Raw genomic sequence first — 20387 nt, 5'->3', positions numbered from 1 at the left:
GCTGTTTATTGAGAACCTGCTTTTATTAATGTGGTTTCTTATTGACCTCCTAGCCAAACTGGATTTCTAGGAGTGAAGCTTAAGTGCCTTATACAGCAGTCACTGGGAGTCTTTTTCATTTATCTTAATGGGAGATGGGTGGCTTGGACCTTCATTTTTCCTTTAATCATCCTGCAAGCACAGTGCCCATGGTGAATGTATGGCACACCTCACCCATGAAAAGCACAAGAAGATGCATCACGATGGAATTGTGGGGAGGAGTCATTCTGATTTTAAGGACAAGCGTTGGGCGACTTGTCTAAGACAGTAAGAGTTTGCATATTGCAAACTTTGAAATGGCTTGACTGAAAAATGCGTCTTTAACTTTAAAAATTAAGTGGGATTGAAATGGAGGCGAAAATCCTTTGACATGAGCAATATCAAAGTTCCATGGATATGTACCCATAAAAGAATTGTACTGATCGTATGGCTAAGTGGCAAAAGCAAACAGCTGAACAGATTTTCTATTAGGTACGGTGCATACTGGAAACAGAAGAGAAACAAAAAGATCAGCAAGAACCAAAAGAAGGAATTAATTCAGCTTCTGAAATATCAAAACCACTCTGGTTCATAGTGACACCTAGTGGTATCCTATGGGATGTTTGCTTCATAAAATGTTGAGACTAGTGCACATTAAAATGAAACTAATAGCAATGAGGCATAGTGCAGGTGGGTGCTGTGCCAGTCTTGGTCCCAGCTTTGTCCAAGTTTCTCAGTTCTGAGCTACTTTTTTATGTGGCTCTTGAGTCTCTCTTGAGAAGACACTAGATGTCACTCCGCTATCCCAGTTGGCTGGTAAGTTCTGTTGGGTGCATAAACAGAGGGATTAGGCTGAGTCTACACTTGATCTATATTGGAACATAAACTCTGGTGTAAGGCTAGTGCCAATGCCTATTGCCCCCACCTCTGCAGCATGTTTAGTTTTAAAGATTAAATAGTTTGTGTAAACCTTCCATTTTTGTTCTCTTCATCTTTGAATGAACTCCTAGAGGGGGCAGTCCATTGTTAAACTAGAACAGAGGTGGGCAAGTACGGCCCACGGGCCACATCCGGCCCGCGGGACCCTCCTGCTCGGCCCCTGAGCTCCTGGCCTGGGAGGCTAGCCCCCGGCCCCTCCCCCGCTGTTCTCCCTCCCCGCAGCCTCAGCTCACTGCGCTGCCGGCGCAATGCTCTGGGCGGCAGGGCAGCAAGCTCCTGGGGCAGCGCAGCTGCAGAGCCCGGCCTCACCCGGTGCTCTGTGCTGCGTGTTGCGTGGCCAGCCACCAGTGCTTCAGGCAGTGCGGTGAGAGGGGGGGTTGGATAGAGGGCAGGGGAGTTCAGGGTGGTGGTCAGGGGGTGGGGGTGTGGATAGGGGTCGGGGCGGTCAGAGGGCGGGGAACAGGGGGGTTGAATGGGGGCAGGGATCCCAGTGGGGGCAGTCAGGAAGGAGTGGGGGGGTTAGATGGGGTGGCAGGGGGCAGGCAGGGGTGAGGGTCCCGGGGGGGGCAGTTAGGGGACAGGGAGAAGGGGTGGTGGATGGGGCAGGGGTTCCGGGGGGGCAGTCAGGAAGGAGAGGAGGGGTTGGATGGGGCAATGGGAGGCAATCAGGAGTGGGGGTTCCAGGGACAGTCAGGGGACAGGGAGCGGGGGTGTGTGGATGGGGCAGGGGTCTCACGGGGGCCATCAGGGAACAGGAGGTGTTTGGATGGGGCAGGAGTCTGGGGGCGGCCATCAGGGGCCAGAAGTGGGGGGGGGATGGAGGGGGAACCACGCTCCCCTCCCCTAACTGGCCCTGCATACAATTTCCAAAACCTGATGCGGCCCTCAGGCCAAAAAGTTTGCCTGCCCCTGAACTAGACTGTTCCAGTTGACAGGATTTTATGTGGGGTATTTTTGTGTTGAGTGGGTTCCTTGTTGCCTTGACACTGATTTCCTTAATGTCTCTCATCCTGTTCAGAATTGCATTTATGAATTAATAGGCAATAAAGGAAGTTGTTGTCTAACATCCTTGGAAGAATCATATCCAGCCTAGTGCAGGATGATAACAATTTTTGTTGCCTGACAAGTGAAGCAGATGTATCCTTCAGGAACTAACCCTAGTAGCTGCAGCCTTCAGCGTGCACCCTTTGCCTTTAGTGCTAGAAATGCTCTCTTCTTGGAACAATGTGCACTGGCAGGTGAAAACCTGTTTACTGGTCATCATACCAACCAAGCTCTCGTTGGGTCTGGCTGCAGTGCTGGTTACAGGCGCTTCTCACAAGTGACCCAGGATCTGGCAGGAACAAGATCTGATATCTGTTTCATGTAAACATACAAGCTCTTCCTTTAATCACTGATGTAGGAGGAATAGCTCTCCCGCTGAATTGCTACTGCTGCTTTTCAGCCTGCAGCTTTATTGTGGAAAGCAACAAATTGGCATTCAAGGGGGTGAGAGCAATAGAGCTCATAGCTACAGTAATACCTAGGACTCCTACTGCACTTTTCAGCCAGGTATCAGAAAGCATCAGTTCCTTTTGTTATGTGCCAAATGTAGGCTTGGGGCCTAGTTAAATCTTGCAGTATTCTGGATGGGAGATGAGCTTGCTTGAGAGAGCAGCCCAAATATATGGGGCTATAGCTCTAGTAAATAGAGGTAGGACTAAACCAAAGCCCTGAATCCAAATGTCTCAAAACTTCAGGGGCTGAATTTTGCCCTCAGTTACATCTGAGTATACACCATTGAGTTCAATGGGCACAGCCAATTAGGGAAGGGAGAAGCTGGGAGGCACATGCTTTTGTGAGACAATAGGTTCCCCTGGTCAAAGCATTCCACAGTCTTTTGTCTTCAAACCCTCTCTGTCTCAGTTTCAGCTGCTGCCACTCTTATCCTGTTGCTTTGCATCTCGCAGCCACACAAGAGAAGCCCAGAAACATAATTCCAGAGGGGGTGAAGAGCAATTACAAATGGAACTGACTTTTAATAGGAATTCCAGTAGATTCAATTTGAATCTTGCATTTGGTTTCTAGTGGAGGTCCAGTAGCTTGAGGAATCAATAGACCTATAGTATTGCTCTCTTCCAAAACCCAGTTCTCAACTGGGTGAGTTTTCAGCAGTAACTTCTGTTATTCCTATCAGCCAGCGCATGATGGGCAGCTATAACTTCAGTCTCTGGAAAAGTGATTGTTCAGTCCTCCAGGGTGCAAGGTATATTTGGTCACTATGACTCTTGCCACCTTAGGAGAATGAATGACGAGATCGGGACGAAGGTTCTCCCAGAAAACTCTTTGTGAATGAGGCTCTGTGTATCTGGGCAGAAGAGTCTACTGTGAAGCAAACAAGCTGGGAGGAGAGAGGGGGGCCAATTTTATTTATCAGAAAGAATGCATCAAGAAATTTAAGAGTTCTTTACAGTAGCTAGCCAGCTATTAATAATTAGTGCATGTTGCATTATGAATGATTGGCAAAAAGATTGATCTTTGAAGTGAACTTTGCACTTTCAGATAAGCAGTGTGGACAGTAGATAGTGTGTTTTCCAAGGCAAGGGGGGGATGAGTGCGAGTCCAGAAGCACAATGAACAGCTGTAGAATTGCGCTCACTGTGGTTTTATTTTGTACTTGCCTTGTTTTCTTTACATCAGCAAGATTGGAAGGTAAGAGAGCTACTTTCTTTAACATACCTTTGTATTTTGTATGATGTATAACACCAAGGCGCTGACCATTGGTCATTATAGACTACATGGTTATGGAGCTTTTTGGAAGGAATTGAAAAATCCAATGCCCTGGCCAAATCCCCACCTGTAAATTACATGCTGCCTCCTTCAAATTACCTTTGCAGAAGTTACTTTTCATCTGTCCTCTGACATTTTTTATGCAGTATCCATAGCATAATATACTTTCCATCTTCCCCCTCACAAGTATAAGCATGCTGTGATCACCTCTTTAACTGGTGTTACATAAATACAAGGAATATTATTCTCTCCAGTAAACATGATTTCATGGCTGTCTAGCAGACTATTTCAAGTGAGATTAGGGATGGGTGCTAAGTGGTTTTGGATTTGTTTCTTTTGACATGAGTTGTTATCAGTTTTAGGAAAAGATGGCTTGAAAAATATACCTAATGTTACAATCCAGTATTGTATTGTCATGGATGCAATATATTGCCACTTGTGTGACTACAAAATAACAGATCTGCATCAAATACTTTGAGCCTTGTCAAGTTTTAACTAAAAGTGCATTGTTGCTGATACTGTCTAACATTTATCTTGTAAGAAATACACTCAAATTAAGATTTTCAGTAGGTTTCTTTTTGACAATAGCTTGGTAAAGTTTCATTTACAGTTTTGGAGATGTAAGTGTTATATATATAAAATATTCATCCAAACCAGCAAATGATGGAAATCACAAACTGAATTGTATGTACAATTGCAATACTTTCATGTAGAATTTTATGCTAATGATGCCCAATTTTTTTAAAAAAATACTCCTCTAGATTTAATCTGAGGCCACCTTTTACTTTGCTGTAGGATTGTTCTGCATGTGATGTTTGACTTGATTGTTTTAAATATGCCCATTGCTCATCAGCTGCAATATGTATAATTAACCATTTGTCTACACTTTTTCCCATCCCATGCGACTCTATATAAAGATACAGAGTGCAGTGCTTGTTTTTGTACCGGTCTGCTATTAGTCTTGGTTTCCAGACAATATGGATTTTCCACACTCCTGAGTGATGCAGTTATGCTGACCTAAATCCTGGCGTAGAGAGCACTGTGTTGATGGGAGAGTGACATAGCTACTACCTCTTGGGGAGGTGGATTACCTATGACAACAGGAAAAGCCCTCCCGTTGGCATAGGTAACATCTTTCTTGAAGTGCTATAGTGGCACAGAGACGCATTGGCGCAGCTGAACCACTGCAGCATTTTAAGCATAGACAAGCCCTTGTGCAGAATGTCACAGCTAAACACAAGATGGAATAGATTGTTTAGCATAAATAGTTAAGACATATTTCAAGGTGAAGTGGCCTGTTAATACCTCTCCAGTCATAGAGAGGGAGCAGTTCGGGCGGGAGGGGTTGTTAGTGGGTTATAGATTGTTGTAATAAGCCATAAATCCAGTGTAAGTATTCAGTCGATGATATTTAATGTCTAGCAAAGTTATGAATTTCAGCTCCCATGCTTATCTCTTGAAAGTGTTGTGCAGGTTTCCTTTTGAGGATGGGGACTGATAGGTCAGATATAGAGTGATCACTTTGTGAAAAGTGTTCACCCACAGGTGATGTGATGTTTTTGTCTTTTATCGTTTTCCTGTGTGAGTTTATTTGAGAGCATTGTGATTGTCTGGCTTCTCCCACATAGTTTCTTTTGGGACATTTAGTGCACTGGAGGTGGTTCACCACATGTTGTGATAGGCATGTGTAGGACCCATAGATCTTGAAAGGTGTGCTGCGGCGGGTGTTGATCATTGTAGTGCTAGAGAGATGGCTGCAGGTTTTGCGTCTGTTGTTCTGGCAGTGTCCGGTGCCGCTTTGAATTGGTGTGTCCTGGTCTGTGGGGAGCTTGAGCATGGAGAGTTTACGGGCCAGAAGAGGGGATTCAGAAAAGATTTCTTTCAGGGTGGGTGTAATGTTCCATTCTGGTGTTATCTGGACCGGTGATCTGCTAGGTCACTCCAATCCTTGACTCTGGGAGCCAGCCTTACCTTGCACTACTGTGAGAACCCCCACTCCTGGGCTGTTCATGCACAGCCTCTGGCATGTAAGCTGCTCCTTGGACTGTGCAACCGAATGACACTAGCCAATATCTCCGGTCCCAGACACAACCCTGGGAACCTCCTTGTTGCAGTGTCCAGTTATGCCCACTGGATGCTGCAAGCTTATATAAGTTTGTCAATTTAACAAAGAAATTGATATGTACCAGGCTTGTTATCCCAATGGGAGCCTCTGACACACTTCAAACCAAACACACTGCTTCAGGTAGAATAAACAAACAAATGTATTAACTATAAAGATAGATTTTAAGTGATTATAAGTCAAAACATAACAAGTCAGCTTTGGTCAAATGAAATAAAAGTAAAATGCATTCTAAGCTGATCTTAACACTTTCAATGCCCCTACAAACTTAGATGCTTCTCACCACAGGCTGGCTGGTTGCTCTTCAGCCAGGCTCTCCCCTTTGATCAGCGCTTCAGTTGCTTGGTGTGGTGTCTGTCGATGTAGGTGGAAGAGAGAGGACGAGCATGGCAAATGTGTTTTCCTTTTATCATGTCCTCTCCTTCCTCTTGGCTTTGCCCTCCCGCCCTACCAGAGTCAGGTGAGCATTACTGAGTCTCTTAAAGCAAGGTTGAGCAATTCCCCTGGTGTAGCCTCATGCAGGTGCATCATTGCATTGTAGCTCCCTTGCTGAACAATGGCTGTTGATGAGTTGTTTGACACCCCGCCCAGCATTGGTTACTTTCCTTGCTGTTGCCTCTGGGGAGCAAATATCTGGTTGATTTCCCCCAATTTACAGCATGTTTTAGTGACAACCATACTACACAATTCTCATAACTTCATATGCATTAATGATATACATATATGGATAGAGAAATGACTTTCAGCAGGTCATAACCTTTCCCCGTTACAAGGCATGCTTTATACATAAGATCATGATTATATGAAAATGAGAAATATGGGGGTTACAGCACGCTCCCCCAAGGTAAAGAATGTCACACCTCCCCCCTTAGTTTACTGCAAGAGGGTTAGTCACTGACTAGCTTGAAGGCAGTTTGTATTATAGTTCTCTTGGCACCTACTGGGAAGCCTTGGAGTGTTCAGCACTGGCCTAGGGCATCTTGGCCATGGGATCCCATTTCCAGAGGAGGTACTGGCCAGGAATTGTGCCAGAAACTGTACAAGAGCCTAGCCAGACCAAGGGAAGCTTAAAAGCACATGAGCCCAGCGTGTATATCCAAACATAGCAGTCTGGTGAGCGTCTGGCATAGGGAGCTTGGCCAGGGCTGTCACAAGACCATTGGACTGTATCCTCTTGCTGTGTCTAGTGCTGGCCATGTGCCAGCAACAGGATGCTTCCCTGTTCATCTTTTGGTCCCCGATCTCTAGTTCTCTGCTGTGGAGGCTTCCTTTGGCAGCCAGCTCCCAGGTTCTGCCTCTATCCCACTGCCCCTGCTCACAATGGTAGGATTATTATCCAGGGGGCTGCAGTGGTAAGTGCAGCTCTTACCTGCACCTGAGTAGCCATTGTGGGCAATTAAAGTGAGAGAAGGAGCAGCAATGAGGGCTGGCCACTGACTCAGAAATGTGTGTGAGGGTAACAACAAACCAATATCAGTAATCAGTGCCTCATGACCTACGCTGATCATAGGGTCCTTGTCAAATGGCAGGGCCTGTTCCCATCAGCTTGCTTCATGTTAGTGGCTCATGGGTAGCTAAGAGTCATGTTCAGACTGAGCTTTATCCAGGAGGAGCTGAGTCTTTAACGCAATTATGGTTTGACCCGGGCCTGCACGACGAAGAATGATGGCTCAGGGCTGCACTCTCACAATCTTCATCTTGCAGGATTCTGAATTTCAGTTCCTAACATTGCCGCTGACTCTTGACGTCTGCCTCAATTCCCTGTCTGTACATTAGAGATAATGCCCACTGGTGCAGTGTGCTTCCCTCTCTGCAGCTGGCCAGGACCATTAGCCAGTGCAAAAGGAAGGAGGTGGGACAATGATTTCACTGCCCCATTCCATCCTTCCTCTGGTCAGCTTGTGCTGATAGAATCAGAGCACAGAGATTGACTATGCCTGGCCCTTTCAGGTCTACACTACAACCAAGACTGACGCTTTGAGATTGATGCACCGGTGGTCGACTTAGTGGGTCTAGTAAAGACCCGCCAAATTGACTGCAGATCGCTCTGCAGTCAACCCCTGTACTCTACTCCCGACAAGAAGAGTAAGGTAAGTCGATGGGAGATTTTCTCCCATCGACCCCCTGCGGTGTAGACCCCATGGTAACTTGACCTAAGGTACATCGACTCCAGCTACGTTATTCACGTATCTGGAGTTGCATAGAGTAGGTCAATTTACCGCAGTAGTGTAGACATAGCCTTAGAGGGAGCAGATATAGTCTCCTTGTGTCCTCCCCTCTAGCATTACCAGGCAATGGATGGGTACAATCTGGCCCCAAATAACCTTGGCTCCTCCTGGAGGGTCTACATTGCTGTGCAAAGTCTTGTGCTCTATAGTTGTCCTATAATCATATGCTCAAATAAAAAAGCCAAAAGAACAGGGAAATATTGCTCGTTATTTCTATGCATCTCTTCCTCTAATGCAAAGCAAAAGCAAAAAACTAAACAGTCTGCTTGTGATTGCAAACAAACTACTCTGCAGCTGTTTCCAAAATATCTTTAAGTTGTCTGATGTGACTCACTGGTGTCAGCTGCCAATCATCTGAGCTAACGGTATATTTTAAAATGGAACCAGACAGATAACTATTAACCCTTATCCAACTCCAAGTTTACTCACAGCTCAGTCTTTTGGGTTCAGATTGATAACAGAGAAACCTGTGCTTTAAGTCAATACGGGATGGTTAAAATAGGTTACCCCAACTGCAGACTTGTAGAACAGTTTCCACTGGTGCAGAAATTCAAAGCAAGCTGTGGTCCAGCCAGAACAGTGAATTGGTATTTTGTTAGCTTTGGAGTGAGATATAAAAAGCTTGTTTGGTTTTTGGCTGTTTGTTAACAGGGTTGGCTCTAAAAACTAACATGAAAGAAGCTACTGGCATAGCTTTTCGTCTCTAAAGGTGACCACCAAAAGGGGGGAGAGGAGAAATTTAGTTAGTGCCTTTTTTCCTGTCTGAAGGCTTGAATGATGTCTGGTTTTTAAAAAACTTTTTTACCAAATGCATTTACAAAAGTTATTCTGCTTATTTTTTATCATTAGAAATGTCAAAGCAAAATGATTTAGACAGTCTAAATATTCTAGCCTTCACTCCTTCAGGGAAGGGAATGTGTTGGCAGTGCAGCTGTGGGGTCGAAGCAGCCTTTGGAATGGCGTTGCAGCCTCTCCACAGCAGATTCTTCCTCGTGCCACCCCCTACACCCTTTGGGGCAATGGCTACACATTGGTAAGAGCTCTACCATGAGGTCGCTCTCAGCAAGAACACCGGGCCAGCAGTCTTAAAATGGCACTTCAGTGTAGCAATAAGAACATTATCAGGCCAAATGGGGAAATTATACCAGAATAAACTAGCACCTCTTGCCATTGTAAATATTGCCAGGTAGACTTTATCTGTGAGTAACATGCTTTCCATTTTGGTGTTTCCTGGTGCAGTATGTAATGAGCCAATGGATGAAGGTCTACATGGAGACAAGATTGGGATCCGACTCTACTATGATAAAACCACAGATCGCTGTAAACCGTTTGCATACAGAGGTGCTGGTGGGAATGGAAATCGCTTCTTCACTGACAGGCAGTGTATGAAGACATGCTCTACGTTAGCTGAAGTAATCTATCCAGATGATGGTAAGTCAGACTGGCTTTTATTTTGACTTTTCCATTCTCTGCATAGCTTCTTCTAATTGTAGAAGAGGCAAAGTCCATCTGTTGCTATGGAAAGTGGTGGCTGCTTAGGATCATATAGAAGCTGCAGGTTGACCATCAACACCCACTCCTCTAGCTTTACTCCATCCACATTGTCATCAGCGTATCCCCAGTGGGAACGGCGTAAGTTAAAATTGCCGCAGTAGACTGAAGGTCTCGAGAAGGTGGGGAGAAGAGGAGTTGGCCAGTTGGTTGATGGAGGTTTCTAGACATTGATAAGGGTCAGGTCCTTCACTTTTATAGCCTGACATTTGATTATATCATTTGGACCTGATGATGAGACTGAAGTTGCTGGAATGCCTTCCCTGATGTAGGATGCCATCCTAGGCACAGGCAATATGCCTGTAATAGAGGTGAGACACAACAGCAAAGACAGGGATTGATTATTGAGTGTTAATGGTAGTGTGTATTTCCTGAAACAAGATGACGTGTGCTTTATATACTACTGCCAGCTGGAGGAGGAGGTCCCTGATGGCCACTGAAATTCCCACAGTATTGACCCTGAGTCTAACTGTGTAGGACTCAGAAAGAGAGAAATTATAGTCAGTACATATTTAAAAATCTGTTAAAACTTCCTAAAGATGGTTTCCCTGGACATGATTTGAAGTCTGGTACCTCAGAGCTGGCTAGAAGCAAGTGCTCTATGTTCTATTGGACAGTTTGGGGATCTCCCCTTTACAGTTGTAGAAAAACTCCTCTATTTAGCTCTGCAGGATTATGAGATATTGGATCTTAGATATGTAACTGATGCCAAACTGAATATTACCAACCCTGAAATAGGAAACACTTCTCTGGCTCTTCTACCTTATTATATAAACTGTCAAATGTTTGATGGCGATAACTCTGGGGTTTTTTTTTTAACTAGTCGTTTAGTTTAGTTTAGTTCCATCCTATGAGATAACACTACATTCCTCAAGGTGCTAGTAGCAAAATTCCAGCCTTTAAAGTATTTCATAACATTAAAAATTCAGTTCATATTAAATACTATAACTTCCTGATTCTCTCCTCCTGGCAAGATTTCACCACCTTAAGTACTAGAATTATATCTGGGTGTCTTGAACATTATTTTTAGTGTCTAAAGCAAGTCCAGATCCAAACTATGACTTGGGTCCTTCTCTGCATCTCAAAGTTAAGGGCTGTGGATATGAGGTGTTGGCTCATTCACCAGCACTCCACAGAAGGTCTCTATTTGAGGCCCTGTAAATTGGTGGCTGATTTATTCTCATTTGGATATTGTCAGTCAGTTCAGAGTTTGGGTTTGCTGTGTATATAAGCAACCAAAAGTGCTGGTGCTTATCTGAACTGCTTTGGGAAACTAATGAAGAACATAGTTTCTCAGGAGACTCCCATGGTTTCCCACTTCAGAGCAGGTGAAAAATCCTAATAACCGCCCCTTCCTCCGGCTGTCTTTTGCCATTTCTTCTTCCAGTTCCATCTGGAACCTGGAAACAAACCTTCAAAAGGCCTACTTTAGTCCTAGAAACAGGCAGAGGCCTGGGGGAAAGGGAGTTTGAGCCAGTTCTGCCTTTTGTATTCAGATTGCAGCTGAACACTGGGAACAACTGAGCTTGAAAAATTACTTTGCATGCGGTAAAAGAGAAGGAACTAGGAATGTTGCAAGACTAAGTCCCAGGAAAACTCCCATTTGCCTGTCCCATGGACAAGTCCATGAGCGTATGAATTAGGATTCCCCCTCAACTATCCCAGGGGGGAGGGATAGCTCAGTGGTTTGAGCACTGGCCTGCTAAACCCAGGGTTGTGAGCTCAATCCTTGAGGGGGCCGTTTGGGATCTGGGCCAAAAATTGGGGATTGGTCCTGCTTTGAGCAGGGGGTTGGACTAGATGATCTCCTGAGGTCCCTTCCAACCCTGATATTCTATGATTCAATTATGAGGCAGCACAAGTGTCATTTCAGCCCATCCTAAGTTAAGGAAGGCCTTGTGCTAGCCCTGCAAACAGTTAGGCATTTTGCCCAGAGATTCTTGCTCAGAGCTTTAGAATAGAAACTGACCAGGACAAAAGTGTTCTGAGCCATCAAACCTGTTTGTTCAGATACATCCACTAGAGCGAAGTGGCACTAGGATCAGATATATGCAGGGAACAGTGGAGAGTTATTTAAACAAAGCTAGAATTGAGTATGTGCAGCACAGAGGCAGATGTCTTGGGGCTTACAACAAACAATGCAGGAGAAATATCATGCAGAATATTTTGGCTACAAACATACTTGTTTAATGTAGGGGGGCAAATTATACAGTCTGTCTACAGTTACAATTTACAGACACTGAAACAGCTGCCATGCTTCTACTGCTGTGTACTGTACAAACAGAAATTAGAGCTGGAAAAGACCCATTAGTCCATCTCACTACCAGTGCAGGATGGTTCCTGTCAGGATTTTTTCTGTGTTTGGCTTGGGACTTATATAAATAGGTTGGACAAGGTTTCATCCACCACTTCCTCTGGAAGTCTCTTCCATAGCATACGAGATCTTTGCTATTAGGACACTTGTTTTTTTCCCCCCTGAGACTCAGCCTAAATTTCCCTTCTGTTGTTTTCATTCCATTCTTTCTAGTTCTACCCCTCTAAATGCTTTGGGGTAAACTAGCAACAAGCAAATAATTGTAACACATAATTTATTAGTTGAATTTTGCAGATAGATTATGACGTGCTCAAATCTATTTCACTTAAAGTTGTTCATAAGCTATTCATGGAGGGAGGAAAATCTAAAACTTGAAAACAGTTTGAGTATTCAGTATTTTCAACGCAAAAGTCTGTGCTTTGTGTTTTGCCCCATGTGGCTTAGTTAGCTAACCAAGTTAATGGGACTTGGGCTCCTAAATTAGTTAAGAGCTCCTTTAAATTTTCTCTGTGGTTTTGTTCTCTGATTGACTGACTTGGTTAACTCCAACACAGCATGAGTGCCAAATGTTTCAGTCTAATGGACAGTGTTGGGTTACATTTCATCAGAAGATCTGTGAGAACTTGGAGTCCTTCTCTGTATCCCCAGTGCACTTCATGTAAAATGAGTCAGGCTTTTTTTATTTGTTTGTTTAATACACCCAAGCTAACTTAACTAGCCGTCTCCAAAATCTTTAGGCCAAACATGTTCATAATGCTGTAGTCATAGTGGAATGAAATTAATTGCGCTAGATAGACAATGTTCTGTTTTGACCAATGAAAGGATGTAATAAATACTCCTGAGCACTTAATAGTGTTAGAAGCATGAGTACACAACTATGATTATATTTGCAAGATTAAAGGAGTACTTGTGGCACCTTAGAGACTAACCAATTTATTTGAGCATAAGCTTTCGTGAGCTACAGCTCACTTCATTGGATGCATCTGATGAAGTGAGCTGTAGCTCACGAAAGCTTATGCTCAGATAAATTGGTTAGTCTCTAAGGTGGCACAAATACTCCTTTTCTTTTTGCGAATACAGACGAACATGGCTGCTACTCTGAAATTTGTAAGATTGCGTTTGAAGAGACTGTCACATTAAATTTACATAAGCAGTTACTGTAAGTGTTAGCAAGCCCTAAAGCTAGTTAAAGGAAATAACATTGTTGGATCTCACCCCGATGTCACTCACATTGTTGCATAGACGAAAATGGGCAGTTTAACAATTGATTAGACTGGTATGTAAAACTGCAAAACGTAGGAGAACTTTCAGTTTAAAAGAATTCCTTACCTGTTATGAATAACATCTTAGGTAATTAAAACTGGAGACTTTTTAAAAATGGAAAGTTTCAGAGTAGCAGGCGTGTTAATCTGTATTCGCAAAAAGAAAAGGAGTACTTGTGGCACCTTAGAGACTAACCAATTTATTTGAGCATAAGCTTTCGTGAGCTACAGCTCACTTCATTGGATGCATTCAGAGATTGCTTATTTCATGTACTCTTTTCTATTTTCTTTATGAAAACTGAGTGAAATGTATAGTCACTTTCACTTTTGTTTATACTCTGCAGCATTGTGCTAAAGCATAACAGAACATAAAGCAAGGTTTGGGTTACAAAGACTGCAAAGGGAAATGCTTTAGTTGTTCAAAAAATCTTCCACTGGAATCCTTGAGATCATTTTACTGTAAAATCTAGAATACAGGCCCAGATAGGCAAGGCCTTTGGGAGATCTTGTAACGGTCTGTCTAGCATTTAATTTCTTCCCCCAATGCTATTTTTCTGCAGCTGGAAAAGAGATTGCAGTTCCTTCTCTGTCTGCTGTATATAGTGCTCCACTGCTGCTAATTTCTACTACAGCTGTAAGCACTGCTGCTACCAGAATGTGCTCTATATGGGATCAGTGCCTTTGAATTCAGCTGCCTTCCTTCAGGGCTCAAGTTTGGGACAAATTTCTACTGCTCATCTTCATAACTATAATTCTTGACACTGTCCTGCCAATTAAATGGTTGATCTGAAGAGTTTCTTATCTGAAGGTACTAGAGTAAAGATTATTATTTCCTTATCCAGGTTGTTGTTGTTGTTTTGTTTTTTCCCCCAGGGTTGGAAGGGACCTCAGGAGGTCATCTAGTCCAACCCCCTGCTCAAAGCAGGACCAATCACCAATTTTTGCCCCAGATCCCTAAATGGCCCCCTCAAGGATTGAACTCACAACCCTGGGTTTAGCAGGCCAATGCTCAAACCACTGTTCTGTGGAAGTGTGAAAATGAATGTGTTTGCCTCCAATTCTCTGAGCTCACATCACCAGTTACCCAAGATCTCAAAGTAGCCTTTAAAAATGTCCATTCTAGGGATTGTATTTTGCAGATATGCTCAGAAATGACAGAATCAGGTATGTTTTGACAGTTGTCTCAAAGTTTTGAGGTGTTGTCAAGGGCAGGAAAGAGCTGTCACTCTGGGCAAAACACAAATCATGGGAAAGGTCAAGTTTCTTCTAAGAGTGGCACATCATCACATTGTGCCTTTAGTCACCCTGAGTCCCCAGTATGAAGGAGTGGAAAACAATCTTTCAATGTGGTTTAAAATAAACAAATAAAACAAGATTCTCGGCTGGTGTAAATTAGTGTATAGCTCTATTGAAGTAAGTAGAACTATACCAGTTATACCAGTTGAGGATCTGGTCTATAATTCCAACTCTGCCATAGACCATGTCAGCAGAATAAACAATTTTGATCAGGTTACCTTAATTCCAATCTGTTTCTTGTATCACATTTACAGGAACACAATTGCTCTGTAGATCTCAAAACATATTTGAATTTGAGTTGAGAGTAAATACAGCCTTTTTCACTGTAGGACTATGCACATATTCTACAACTGTGGGAATCCTTATTAGGCTATTACAATTGTAATGCTGCAAAAAATTTCATCACCACTGAGAATAAGTCACTTGGAATGGAAGGGACCACCTCAGAGTGTTATAGGAAAACCATTAAAGCCATGGATTGGAAATTCAGATGGTTTCATTCAGAGCTACAGTATAAAGAGGGAGAATGAAGAGAATCAATTCTGGGCTTTGAAATTACCTTACTTTGTGTCAGGGTGCCCCCTGGAAATACACATAGGGAACTGGGGTAGAAATAATCTATCCAAGAGAGCATCAATTGTCTCTCTACTTTGTGTGTTCTTAAATCTGAATACTGCAACAACTGCAGTCAGCTGGATCCCCCTTTTAATAAAAGAGGGGGTAGTTGGCAGTGCATGCTCTATGAGGGTCCCAGGATTCTGAAGCTTACTCCCTCATTGTTCCAAAATGGCCTGAATTTGGTGACCCTCTGGGTGCTCTGCATTTGTTTGATGGGGTTTCTGGAGAGGGCTCTGAGTGTGTACTTCTACAACAATACGGGGGGAGGGTAGAGAGGGAGCTCCTGTAGGTGACTGGCTGGCTGAGTTGCTGAATGATTACTGTAAAGCTGATGGGATTTCATTGTATTAGTGATGTATTAGGTGGCCAAAAGCCTTGGATTGGTAGCTTTAAAATTAGCATTTACATTTACAAAAATAAGAACATGATCATACAAGCAGTTTTTTACTGAAAGCATTTCCTCTTCTTGAATAGGGGTTGTGACTTATAACGTTATAATTAAAAAGAGATGTTATAAAGAATTTGTTGGTGATATCACCAAGAAATCACATGTAATACTCTTTAAGTGACTTAGGCTTAGATTCTTAACCAGGGATAGACATCCTGAACTCGATGTGTCACTCAACATTCTCAGCCTTTCTTTCCTAAAATATATAACACTGCTGGCTTGATCCAAAGGAAAATATCTTCCCCCAGCCATCATATGCAGTGTAATATATTATAATTTCACCTAGAAGTCTCAGCTGAGATCAGGGACCTGCTATATAAACACATGAGACAGTCCATACCCCAGAGAACTTAAAATCTTAAAACAAGAATACTCCCCAGTGAAGTGATTTGCCCACGGTCACACCTGATCAGTGGCAGAGTCAAGAAACAGAACCCAGATCTCTTGGGTCCTAGGTTATTGTCCTAGTTACTACTCTACACTGCTGTGTAAGTGTAAGAGGTCTGGACCAGTAAATGAGACTTTCAAGTCCCACACCACATGTCATAGAGGAATTGATTCCTACTAACACACAGGACTAAGTTAGGCCCTTGGTTACCTGTGCAACCTCATTGAACTAATGGGTGTAACTGAGTAGACTTTGGCCCATTATACACCTGCCATTAAGCTAATCAAATCTGTTGTATATCTATCCTTTTAGTATATCTATGATAGGTAACCCTGGCTATCTTATTGATAACAAACCAGTCCGCCAGAGCCTAGACTTGATAATCTTCCAGAGAAACACTGCAGAGCCCCTCTATGCAGTTTGGGGATGAGATTGGCTGAGGAATGCATTGTAGTTGAGGGGCTTTATTACTGTATACGCTGGTCAGTAGTTAGTAGAAACTGATCATATCACTTTGAATTCAGCGGTTTTGTGGATGAAATCCTGTATTTTAAATTACTATATGGTGCTAAGCAGATCAGAACAAAAGAAAACAGATTAGGCTGATTCAACGAGTTGCTTCATCTCCAATGTTCTGATTTTAACCTTTTGTTCTTCATACAGACCGTGTTTGCCTCTTGGAGAAGGATCTTGGACATTGTAAAGGAACCTACTTGTTGTGGTATTTTGATCATGCGCTGAAGAAGTGTAGGACTTTCATTTATGGAGGTTGTGCAGGAAATGGAAATAGATTTGTTAATGAGACAACATGTTGCCAGAAGTGTGCTCAGGGTATGTACAGTGCACTCTATGGTACTTTCACATAGAGATGTGGGCATTGAAAGGTCCATTACCCACTGTCCTGATTAGATGTGACTTGCTGTAGGCAGAGCTGGTAGCACTGCCAATAGCTAAGGTTGCCTAATATGTTCCATTATAAAACCCCATTTCCAGGTACTGATAACTTGGACAAACTTTAAGTGTTTAGTTGAAATTGTCCAAGCCAGGTGTTGAGTCAGTGCAGCATGGGATGGTGACCTGAGGCAAAGAATTAATTTCATCATGTTTTTTTAATTATACTATTCTCTGTCATATCTGAATGCTTCACAAATATCAATAAACTTACCTTAACACACACAGACCCTGTGAGGTAGAAAGGTATTCTCCCCATTGTACAGATGGGAAACTGAGGCACAGAGAGATGAAGGCCAAAATTGTCAAGTATCTTCTAATTTTGGATGCTGCTTGAGATGCCTAGAGCCTGATTTTTTCAGAATATTTATCACTATATGTTCAGAGAACAGCTGCTATTGACTTCAGCTGCAACTGTGGATGCTTGGCACTTCTGCAAATCAGACCCAGGTATCTCAAGTTGGGCATCTTTAAAAAAGAACACACTTAGTGGCCATCTATAAAAACTTGGTTTACATGACTTGCCCAGTATCACATAGAAATCTGTGCCAGAGGCAGGAGTAGAATCCACTTCTCTAGGGCAGCATTCAACTGCCTTAACCAGGAGACCCTCCTTTTTCTTGCTGCAGTCCCCTGCCTTCCAACTTCTATAGCAACGAGGCCAATAGTCTTAACAGACAACAGCACAATTCCGTACACAATCTTGATTCATTGAGTAACTTTCATCCTGTGCACTGAATGAGGCAGGACTCCTGTGGAATATGGCATGAGATCATTTAATTAAAACTGTATTATAATGCTTGGGCACGGGGGCCTGAATTAACTTTTTTTGAGTGCCTGACTTTACAACCGTAAGGCCTGGTCTACAGTACACGGTTATTTCGGAATTAGCTGAGTTACCGCCAAATAAAACTGGTTCCGTCTACACGACCAAACCAGTTTTTTCGATTTAAAGGGCTCTTCACTCCGATTTCTGTACTCCACCTCGGCAAGTGGAGTAGCGCTAAAATCGAGATCGCAGTTCCGGGTTACAGGTACTGTGGACGCAATTCGACGATATTGGCCTCTGGGAGCTATCCCAGAATGCTCCCTTGTGACCGCTCTAGACAACACTCTGAACTCCGATGCACTAGCCAGGTAGGCAGTAAAAGCCCCGGGAACTTTTGAATTTCCTGTTTGGTCACCATCAGCACAGGTGACCATCTGCAGAGTCCACCATCATAGGCAACTATGCAGAGCCTACCATCTCAAGAGACCACACAGTCCTGGATTCGCAGATGAGCTCCAGCGTGGTCCAAACAGGAGGTACTGGATCTCATTGCATGTTGGAAAGACAAATCTGTTATGGCAGAACTACGTTCCAAAAAAAGGAATGCAAATATGTATGTTAAAGTCTCCAGGGTCACAGAACAGTGTCATACAAAAATCAAGGAGCTCAGGCAAGCGTACCAAAAAGCCAGGAAGGTGAATGGGCACTCTGGGTCACAGCCCCATATATGCCGCTTTTACCATGAGCTGCATGCAATTATGTGGGGTGACGACACCACTACCCCACCACTGTCCATGGACACCTGCAAGGGAGGAGTAGCACGGAGTGAGGAGGATGAGTTTTTGGAGGACGAAGAGGAGGAGGAGGAGGAGGAGGACAGTGCACAGGTGCCAAGTGGGGAATCTGTTTTCCTCCGTAGCCAGGAACTATTCTTAATGCTGGAGCCAATAGCCTCCCCCTACTCCCAAAGCATGCTCCTGGACCATGACCCTGGAGAAGGCACTTCTGGTGAGTGAAAGCTTGATCGGAGCCACGTGGTGGGGAGGAAACCCAGCCATGCTGGGCTATTCACATTTAGTTTAAAGGGCTCATCCTTGCTCAGAGCCTCATCGGAGCCACGCTGGGCTGTTCGCGTTTAGTTTAAAGGGCTCATCCCTGCTCAGAGCCTCATCGGTGTGTGTGTGGGGGGGGGGGGGCGTGTTGTGTGAAGCAATCATCCCAGAGAGCCCGCAGGCTGCCTGCAAGCTGAATTCTGTTGCCTGGCCGCATGTGATGGCTTACTCACACCAAAGTGGCAGGCACTTCAGTATAAGAGGCAAAATGAGACCTTGTACAGAAAGAACATGTGCTATGTACTATGAATTGCCTGTTTTACTGAGAAACAGGGTCCCCTTTGTTCTCTAAAATACTTGTTCTCTAAAATATCTTTTAAAATACTACCCTCCTTTTTCTCCTGCAGCAGGCGCAAATGTTTCAATGCGGCCCCTATCTACTCTGTCCCAGAGGCTGGTCCAGGTTTGAAGGAGGAAAAAACGAACTCGGGACAACATGTTTGCCGAGCTCATGCAGTCCTTCTGCACTGATAGGGCCCAGCTGAATGCGTGGAGGCAAACAATTGTGGAGTCGCGTAAAGCGTTACATGAATAAGAAGAGAGGAGGGACGTGCGCAATGAGAGCAGGCAGGATGGTATGGTCAAGCTCATGGGGGAGCAAACTGACATGCTCCGCTGTATGGTGGATCTAATGTGGGAAAGGCAGCAAGACCACAGACTGCTGCTGCAGCCCCTGAATAACCGCCCTCCCTCCTCCCCAAGTTCCATAGCCTCCTCACCCAGACGCCCAAGAACACGGGGTGGGGGGGTAGGGGAGGCTACGGGGAGCCGCACAGTCAACCCCAGAGGATTGCACAAGCAGCAGAAAGCTGGCATATCCTAAATTTTGATTTGGTTTCTGGACTTGTTCTTCCCTTCTCCTCCACCCCCCTAACCCAATACCCGCCCCTCCCCAGTCTAGCTTCTGATTTCTCTCAATGTTTTGTGCAACAAATAATAAAGAACGGTTTTTAAACAATTGTGACTTTATTTCCTTTCATATATATATAGGAGGCGGGTAACTTTAAGAGAAACAAACACAACTCTCACACCGTACCCTGGCCAGTCATGAAACTGGCTTTCAAAGCTTCTCTGATGTGCAGCACGCCCTGCTGCGCTCTCTAATTGCCCTGTTGTCTGGCTGTGAGAAAATGGCTACCAGGCGAGTTGCCTCAACCTCCCACCCCGCCATAAATGTCTCCCCCTTACTCTCACAGATATTGTGGAGCACACAACAAGCAGCAATTACAATTGGAATATTGGTTGTGCTGAGATCTAACTGAGTCAGTAAACTGCGCCGGCGCGCTTTCAAACGTCCAAACGCTCATTCTACCACCGTTCTGCACTTGCTTAGCCTATAGCTGAACTGCTCCTTACTACTGTCCAGGCTGCCTGTGTACGCTTCATGAGCCATGGCATTAAGGGGTAGGCTGGGTCCTCGAGGATAACTATAGGCATTTCAACATCCCTAACAGTAATTTTCTGGTCTGGGAAGTAAGTTCCTTCCTGCAGCTGTTCAAACAGACCAGAGTTCCTGAAGTTGCAAGCATCATGCACCTTTCCCGGCCATCCCACGTTGATGTTGGTGAAACGTCCACCAGTGCTTGCAGCACCATGGAAAAG

At 44.0% G+C, this 20387-nt stretch overlaps 1 protein-coding gene across 1 annotated transcript in view; it reads left to right on the top strand.

Moving 5' to 3' along the window:
• Positions 1 to 20387, top strand: part of APH1B (aph-1 homolog B, gamma-secretase subunit) — a 113052-nt gene that overhangs the window by 85352 nt on the left and 7313 nt on the right. The window contains exons 5-6 of the mRNA XM_084640723.1: positions 9316 to 9507; positions 16617 to 16784. Of these exons, the coding sequence (XP_084496849.1) occupies positions 9316 to 9507; positions 16617 to 16784 (360 nt within the window). The remainder of the gene's footprint in view (positions 1 to 9315; positions 9508 to 16616; positions 16785 to 20387) is intronic.

Source organism: Lepidochelys olivacea, assembly GCF_965140295.1.
Source record: "Lepidochelys olivacea isolate rLepOli2 genome assembly, chromosome: 10".
Taxonomy (NCBI): Eukaryota; Metazoa; Chordata; order Testudines; family Cheloniidae; genus Lepidochelys; species Lepidochelys olivacea.
This window is presented reverse-complemented; position numbering and strand designations above follow the sequence as displayed.